The sequence below is a fragment of the Astyanax mexicanus genome, chromosome 8 (genome assembly GCF_023375975.1).
Source record: "Astyanax mexicanus isolate ESR-SI-001 chromosome 8, AstMex3_surface, whole genome shotgun sequence".
NCBI classification, from domain to species: Eukaryota; Metazoa; Chordata; class Actinopteri; order Characiformes; family Acestrorhamphidae; genus Astyanax; species Astyanax mexicanus.
The window spans coordinates 35,455,220-35,464,346 of record NC_064415.1 but is presented as its reverse complement, the minus strand read 5'-3'; the positions used below and the strand labels follow the sequence as shown (position 1 = coordinate 35,464,346).

The window sequence follows — 9,127 nt, the reverse complement described above, 5'->3', positions numbered from 1 at the left end:
ACAATACAATGGCAAAATAGTACTATAGTATTTAAAATGGCTATTAGAAATATGAGAAATAAACACATTATTAGAAATAAACACATTGTGTTTTTATTTAATGTTTTATGAAATAAAATAAATTGGTAAAACATTATTAGTAATTTAATGGTATAAAGATTGACATTCTAGCTGCTGTTAAACGTACTTAGCTCATGCAGTTATATACAATTACTGGCATAATTTTTCCTGACACATGCACTCATTTAGTGTTCTACAAATAATGATGTTATTCACAAAAAGATGCAAATCATCAGATTTCTCATTCATATTGCAAAAGAATATAAGCACAACAGTATATAAATTATTTCTACTGTCATGTTTAAACAGATTAGTTTCCGACCAAATTGAAAATGAGTAAAGTCAAGTTTGTAAATCATAAATTAAAAAAAAAAAATAAACAAATTTTATACTCAGTTATTTTAGGATTAAACATTTGTGTTTTAGCACTGTTGGCTAGAATAAAGTAGCTATTTTACTTTCTGGCTTATTAACACACATTATGCATAAACTCTTCAACCCCTATGCAAATTCCACAAATTAAAATAAACAAGTAAAATTGTTTGCTGTTTTTAACTTTGAAGCAGCTAAATTTTTTAACGTGTGACACCAGTGTGAAAGACTATTAAGTTTTTCCTTTTTTATGTAATTATAACTGTAGTTTTATAGGTTTATTTCATTAAAAGATATTTTTGAAATAATAAAAATGAGAAAATGCAACTGTTATTTGAGGTTATGTTACCAATTGACAACATAAAAACACAAAAAGTATTAAAAATAAAAATATTTGAAAAACTGCAAACTATAAAATGTGACATAAATGAGTACATATATACCAAACAAAATAATTGAACTAAATATTATTTTAAAAATATTAACGAAAAAAATCTATGTAATATGATGTTTTCTTGTTTATTAACAAAATTAAGCTTTCAAAAGTACAGTGTAAGTACAATGGGGATTTAATTCAATACATTTTCATTATTGCAAAAATAATAAGTTACAATAATGTTTTCATTAAAAAAAATTAAACAATCAACATGAATAAAACACTATATTTTAAACTAAAAAAGGATACTACAAAGGGTTCTTCTTTCTGTCAATAAAATGTTTGTAGTTAAGAACCATTAAATTGTACACTAAATCTCACATCAAGAGATGTGTTATTTAATTAAATATTTAAATGAATAAATTAATTTTAATTGATTTTTCTTCTTTTTCTAAACACACGTGTTAACTAAGATCATGTTTTTTTATGTGACCAAAAGTGGTTCTTCTATGGAAATATTTAAAGAGCTCTTTATAGCAGTCTATTTTTAATCTGTTTTTATGAGGGAAAATATTCCAGTCAAATGCTCAAACCAAAAGCTAATATGTTAGACCTAAACTAACATATTACAAATCATTTGCTGTGATTTTACACCCCTAGTTTGTTTTGCATCTTTCAGGGAGTGTTGCCCTATATGGACTCAAACATCACACACATGGTAAGGGTATTTGTGGTATTTATTGCCCCAAAAAATGTGTTGTATTGCTCTAGAATTGTAAAACTTCCACACGGCTGTTTTGTGGTAAGGTTTTCATGTGAAACAAATAAAAGTTAATTACTTTTTTTCTGGTTTGGTTGAACTGAATGGCTCCTAACTTCAGTTTTCTACCCTTTAAATGTAACATATCTTTAATGACTTTTTAATAACTAATTTGCTGAACAGTGACCACAGGACCAGCACTGAGGAAAGAAATATTCAGGTTAAGATCTCTTCTTAGTGTAAATGTTTCTCAGAGACACGGCTAAGTCCTGTTTAAGACCTAAGTGTGATTTAAGCGAATTTCTCATCTCATCTTAGTTTTGGCTTAATAATTCATAGGAGACAATCGTAATATCATACTATAAATATATATAAATATCTTCTTTATTTCAGAAATATTTCTGCAGTCTTATCAAAACAGAAGAAGAGCTTATTTGTCTTCAAATATTTATTCATAAAATGTTTTTGTTCAATAGGAGATAATGTGTGTTCCTCAAGAATGAAACAAAGTAAACAAAGGATTTTTAATAGTAGTAGTTATTATATAATTTTGCACTACATTGTCATTATTTTTTCCTGAAATTTTAAAATAAAGGTGCCAAAGTAACTTTATTATGTAAGTTTAAAAAAAATCTACGGAATTTGAAGGAATTGTATATAATCTATCAAGCAAATAAATTCATAGAAATTTTTATTTAAAACTGCATTAGACTCCAAGCTAAAATCAAAGTGATGGAAAGGAGACATGCTAAGAAACCCTCTCTTGTTGAAAGCTTGGAATTAATGTTTGCAACAAAACAGATTCTTCTGATTGCACATGAATATTAAAAATGAACTTATTTTTTTCAATAATCTAAAGAAAAACGAAAAAATACAGAGTAGTCTGAAAACAAAAACAAACAAATATAAAAACAATTCTAACGAATTATAATCATTTACATATAATATTAATGGGAGACTCAAAATTAAAATATTGAGTGAATTACCTTAAATACTTTAAATACCTAAAATAAAACCATTAAAAAAACTTTTGGTGTATTTATACCATTTAAATAAACACTAGTGTTTTCAAATGATAAAATTGGTATATGACAAACCAATGGACACACTAAAATGTGTCTCATTCACTTGTGTCTCAACAATGGATGTGTTTTATATTTTGTATTTTACTTAAATAAATTGAGGTAAATATTACATTTTAGGCTCTTCATAATAAAGTAGCATCAGGGTTCTTTAAGGGTTATTTGAGTGATGCCATAGGAGAAACCCTTTTGGTTCCTTAAAGAACCAAGTTTATAATATACGTGTGTGAAATATCTTGAAGTCTAAATAACTTTCACTTGATGAAAAGATTGTTTAACAAATTTAAATGCACACAGAGATGCCTATTACAAACATGGTTGTTGACAGAGATGCATTTAAAATACTTTTAAATTACTAAAGAATGTTTATATCAATTAAGATTTCTTAGACCTGAAGGTTCTTCACACTAACCACTATTACAAACATGCTTATTTATAAACAAAAATACTTCTTTTATGGCATGACTCAAATAACATTTTGAAGAACAAATTAATTTGTATAATTTCAATATATTTAGTGGCATGTTTAGCTGTTTTTTTACTGTGTTTTGAATAAAAAGAAACCATGTTAAAAAAAACAAAACATTAAATGTAATCTTTTGTGTTCAAATTAGTAAATGTCTACGGTAATTAGGGCGCTCCTGCTGATGTTACAACCTGAGCGTTACCCACTGTGGTGGTGAATTTGTGGTAAAGTTTCTATTGCCAGCAAAGACTAGAAACAATACTAAAGCTATACTGTGTGAAATATGGGTGTTAAGCTTTAACAGTATTTTCCTTGTAATTCTTGGCTGTACAGAAATGCAGCTATGACAAATTTCTAACCTTGTGAATACCCTGAGGGTCTTTTATACATTTTACATAGTGGTTTAACTGAATAGCAAAAACAAGAATCCGCCTTTTTAGCTCTGTGTAAACAGAAAAAAGGGATCTAAATCACACTGATTATACTCGCCTATAATGGATGATCTTGTACACAACAAAACTAAGCTAAACCATACCAAAACATGCCATGTGAAATCATGTTTGTCCTTTAATAATAATCTTTACAATTTTTTAAGCAAGACCTAATTATCTCAAAAGAGCCCATGGTGACTTTTGTGTCATAAACCCTAGAAAATTTTAAACAGCATTCTGTCTATCATTTTAACTGTTGCAGGTTATATATAGCTACTGAACATCCTGAGTGCATCACAGGACAGTGTGTGAATCTGTGTTGGTCATTTAACCTTATTTACAGAATGTAGGAGTGCTGGTTAGTGCTGGAGGTAAACCTACCTCTGTGTAAAAGTGTATTTTAGTTCATACAAGTCTGTTCCTGCCATTTCAACAAGTTCAATATTTTAATTAAATGTTTTACATTTCATGTAACTGGTTTAGACATCATTTCTAGAACAAACCGTTAAATTAAAAGTTATAAAATTGTTGTTGTGTCATTTGTATTACATCAGATTTCAGATTTAAATTGTTAACAATCATGTGCCCACAGTAAGAATGCACTGCTCACTGAATTGATCAAATTTATCAGATTATTTTGAATTTGGTATCAATATTCAGGGGGTGATTAAATCAAATTCAATGATATGTAGAGCTATTTCTCTGGCCAGTTATAACCTATTTGTTTAAAAATAATGTATTTTTTGTTAATTGTAGAGGTTCAATATTTACAGGTTCCACCTATGTCTAATTTATTTAATCAGCTCCTCATTAAAGTAATTATCAGCTGTCTCGCTAACCTAGCTAACTAGCTAAATATGATAAGATGCTGGTGGAGCTGAGTTAACAGAGAAACCAACACAGTGTTCTTATCTTGTATTATTAACTAGCTAGCTAGCTTGCTTTTGTAGCTACATACTGTAGCTTTCTCTAGATAAGTAAACCTATAAAACATTGGAGAAACACATTTACTGTTGACATAAACTGTTTTAAACATAGATTCTACCTCAGATTGTTAAAGTAATTGTATTAGGGTTTAAAATGAACTTCATAAGTTGTTCAATTTTGCTTAACCAAAATCTAGCAAGTTACATGTTTTATATACTTTATCTCTTAGGGTTTACCAGTGTTTTCTGAAGAAATGGCCACTGAATTTAAAACATGGGAATTAAAAACAAATAAGTATGTGTCTGTTGTTTCTTTATACTAAATAAAAACTAATACATTGGATGATTAAATCCAAAAATGATATGTAGAGTTTTTTTCTGGGAAGCAAGAAGAAATAAAAAGTACACTGTGCTTATATGTGTTTTTGTTATCCTAACCATTTCCAAAGTTCTCATTGTAGAGGTCCAGTATTTCCAGATCCCACCCAATATTTATTTAATCAGCTTTTCATTTAAGTAGTTCACAGCTATCTATTTAACTCACCTAGCTACCTTAATACAATGCTGGTGGAACTAAACAAATTCCTACAGAACTGGAATTAAAAGAGCAACCAAACCTGTATTGATAACTGTTTTTATCTCTTGTTAATTAACTAACTAGTGTTTGCATTTCTAGCTAAATACTGTAACTATAGGTTTATAGGTTAATCTTTAAAACATTAGAGAAACACATTTACTGTTGACATACATTTTTTAAACTATTCCTAACTACCTAAGATTGTTAAGGTAACTGTTTAAGTTTAATTTTGCTTAACCTAACCTAGCTAGTTACATATTTTATATACTTCATCTCTTAGGGTTTACTAATGTTATTTTTTTTTAAGAAACGTCCAAAAGATTTATAAAAAGGGAATTAAAACCAAATGTTTATGTGTCTAAAGGTTTCTTTATACTAAATTAAAACCAATACATTTAATGATTAAATTCATGTTATGTATAGCTATTTATCTTTGAAGTAAAGAAAAAAGAAGTAAATTGTGCTTATATGTGTTTTTGTTAACCTTTTCCAAAGCTCTCACTGTGGAGGTGCAATTTGTATAGTTCCCATCCAATGTCTAGTTTATTTAATCAGCTCTTCATTAAAATAAGATTATCTAGATACATTAGCCTAACCTATGAAACACATTTAGTGTTGACATACATTCTAGATGAAGCCTAACTAGCTAAGATTGTTAAAATTACTGTTATGAGTTTTTAAAAAAATAACTTTTGTTTTTCTTTTGTTTAACCTAACCCAGCTAACTACATTATTTTAATACTTTGTCTCTTAGGGTTTAATAATGTTATTTTCTGAAGAAAAATCAGATGGGTTTATAAAAAAATAAAAAACAAATATTTATGTGTCTAAATGTTGATTTATACGAAATAAAAACTGATAAATTGGATGGTTAAATACAACACAATGATATAGAGCTATTTCTCTGGGCAGTAATATCTTATTTGTTTAAAAACACTACAACTAGGACATATAACAAATAAAATAAAGAAATAAGAAGTAAATTGTGCTTATATGTGTTTCTTATATTAACCATTTATAAAGCTCTCATTGTGGAGAGTTGATATTTAATTTACAGTTCCCACGCAGTGTGTAGTTTATGTTATTAAGTTAGCTCTTTATTAAAGTAGCTAACAGCTATCTAGTTAGTTAATTTAGTTAGTTAGTTAATCAGATAATAAATAAGATGCTGGTGTAACTGAACACATTCATACAGTAACAGGAGTTAACAGAGCAACCAAAATTGTAGTCTTCTTCTTGTTATTATCTCTTCTTAATGAACTTATTTAACTAGCTTCACATATATCTAAATTTTCTACCTAGATAGGTCAACCTATAAAACACATTTACTGTTGACATAAGTTATTGTAAATACTTACGTTACTTAAATACAGTAACTTAACCTAGGTTGTTAAAGGTACGGTATAAGAGTTCAAAAGTAACTTCACTAACCTAGTAACGTTAGTTCAATTTTGATAAACTCTTTTATCTTTACAACTTTACAAATTGTTTAATTTTGCCTAATCTTAGCTAGTTAGCTAAATATTTTCTATGGTTTTATGGTTTACTAACGTTAATTTATATTCTGAAGAAACTTCTGATTGATTTATAAAAAATGAATTACAAACTAATATTTATGTGTCTAAATACAAACAAAATATATAATGACTTTGACAACAAACAACTTTAAATCAGCTTATCTATTTTTTAAAAAAATATATGTGTTTTTAATACACAATTTGTCGTGTTTTTATTACCTAAACTGTGCGGGTGAACAGTGTCTCCCTCGACTTCGGAAAAATGCCGTTAGGGTCCGTTCCAAACTGGAGTGACTTTCGACTCCTCCTCCCTCGCGCCCTTAAAAGGGTTCATAGCGTAGCGGTGGGGCTAGGGCGTAGGCATCGTTACGTGTAAAAAGACGTACCCATAAATACTCTGTAGACTCACATCCCCCACGTGATCGCCTCTGTTCCCGCCCAGCTCTGTTGCCGCGAGGAACTCTTTATTCCGATTGGTCGGCTATCGAAGTACCCGGATGATGGTTTATAAGCTGGAGAGCAGGCCGCTGCTCCTCCTTTTCCTGCTTAGCAGAAGAGACGGAGAGTTTGGTCTTCCTGACTCACCGCTGTTCGCTCCTTTTACACGAATAAGTCGGTCAGGAGTACACAATCATGGTAATTTTACCCCTCGTGTTTATTTTCTGAGATGTTTGTGAGGTTGTGAATGTGTTAAACACGCGACTGAGGTTCAGTAAATGTGTTGTATGTTGTTCCTGGGCACGTGTGCAACATGCTAGCTTTAGGCTAACCCATTTCTTCTTTCAGTCTAGCCTAAGTGTAAAGCTGCTACTAATAGTTTGGGACCGTATAGCTAACTATATGTTAAAGTGTTTCTTGATTTGGGTACATCTTGCTAGGTCCATTGTTAAATGGAAGCAGTTGTAATATGATGTTATTTAGTGGCTTTTTAAACATATTTTTTATATGTGCGTCCTAGCTAACTAGTTATCTTCGTGCTAATTTGTATGCAATGTTGCTTAACTAGTTATCTAGGTAGCTAACTAGCTGGTCAGAGTGCTAATAAGACTTATAAAGACGTGTCTGGTCACTACCTACGTACAGGTCTGAAAGAGACTATAGTTTCTAAATCAGTTTATCCAAATTTAGCTGTTTATAGCTATTTGTTTTAGTAAAATTAACGTTTTTTTCTTCTATAAACTACGCACATTTGTTTCAAATTCCAAATAAAAATAGTACTTCAAAGCATTTTTTTTCAGGACATGAAGAAATGACTGGAATAACAGATGTAACGTTAGAACTTTGGTGGAACCTTCATGAGTGGTTTTCAGCTGACAAGCTCTTACCTTTTTTTTTTTTTTTAAACAGGCATTCAAAGACACCGGCAAAGCTCCCGTTGAAACCGAGGTGGCCATTCACCGCATCCGGATCACCCTCACCAGCCGCAACGTCAAGTCTCTTGAGAAGGGTCAGTACATGTGCAGCTCAGTTGTTTGGACCCCTTTTCCCATAAAACCTCTGGCTATGAGGATGACAATATTAGAATGATGCTATGTGAATTATATCATACGCTATTCTGAGCCTTTGTACTTTCTCAAGAACTGAGGTTGTTTTAAGAGAAAAAAAAACTCTTGCTCATGTGAAATTTGTATTTTTGCAGTGTGCGCTGATCTGATCCGTGGTGCTAAGGAGAAGAGCCTTAAGGTGAAGGGGCCAGTGCGCATGCCCACCAAGGTAAATGATGTGTGGTTGATTTTTATTTATTGTTTCCTGAATTATGTCATTATGATTTCACATTCAACTATGTGGAGGTGCTTAAAATCTAGTGTTAAATTAGTTACTGACTCGTTCACCATCAGAACAGCGACATCATAAATGGCTGTTGTGCTTGTACTGCTCTATTAAATGTGTGCTTTCACACTTACATTTAGTGCATAGTTTAAGTCTCCAAAGTCATTTCAAATGTTGGGTATGTTAATGGTCAAATGTGTGTTCCTTGATCTAACCCAGTCTTGTGCTCCTCACAGACCCTGCGCATCACCACCCGAAAGACTCCTTGTGGAGAGGGTTCCAAGACCTGGGACAGGTTTCAGATGAGAATCCACAAGCGCCTCATTGACCTTCACAGCCCATCTGAGATTGTCAAGCAGATCACCAGCATCAGCATTGAGCCCGGTGTCGAGGTGGAGGTTACCATCGCAGACGCATAAACTGCCTTGTGTTGCCAGATTGAGCTGCTTTGATCAAACTCATGTCAGCACAATAAAGAAATTAGAATTTGATGTGGTTTCTGTTTTGTTCTTTTTCACTCTGATCTATAGAAATATTGCTGAATATGAACTTTGGGTTATCATTTGCAGCAATATTTTATTACTAGCTTGTTTTTAGAAGTATCTTGAGGTAAATATAATTTTCCAAAACAATTACATATTTTGTTCCCTTTAGAAGGGTTCCCCCAGGAAAGTTATAAATGCAGTACACAAAGAATAGTGGGCGAAAATAAAGACAGTAAAAAGTGCAGAAGGAGAGGTATTGCATTTTAATATGCCATCCCATCCCTTGTCATCCTGTGACCTCTCCT

The 9,127-nt window shown here is 31.2% G+C and overlaps 1 protein-coding gene and 1 non-coding gene across 2 annotated transcripts; both read left to right on the top strand.

Moving 5' to 3' along the window:
- Window positions 1–7,046: 7,046 nt before the first annotated feature.
- Window positions 7,047–8,828, top strand: rps20 (ribosomal protein S20). The gene is made up of 4 exons (XM_007231072.3): window positions 7,047–7,203; window positions 7,915–8,014; window positions 8,207–8,280; window positions 8,574–8,828. The coding sequence occupies exons 1-4, from the start codon at window positions 7,201–7,203 to the stop codon at window positions 8,754–8,756; spliced, it is 360 nt and encodes a 119-aa protein (XP_007231134.1). The 5' UTR covers window positions 7,047–7,200; the 3' UTR covers window positions 8,757–8,828.
- Window positions 8,066–8,133, top strand: LOC125804055 (small nucleolar RNA U54). The gene has a single exon (XR_007440555.1). It is a non-coding gene; the product is annotated as a small nucleolar RNA U54 (small nucleolar RNA).
- Window positions 8,829–9,127: the final 299 nt, after the last annotated feature.

Excerpts from the sequence above, each read along its gene's own strand:
- rps20 (XM_007231072.3), top strand. Across the intron at positions 8,015-8,206 it reads CGTCAAGTCTCTTGAGAAGG|TGTGCGCTGATCTGATCCGT; the intron begins GTCAGTACATGT and ends GTATTTTTGCAG. Across the intron at positions 8,281-8,573 it reads CAGTGCGCATGCCCACCAAG|ACCCTGCGCATCACCACCCG; the intron begins GTAAATGATGTG and ends TGCTCCTCACAG.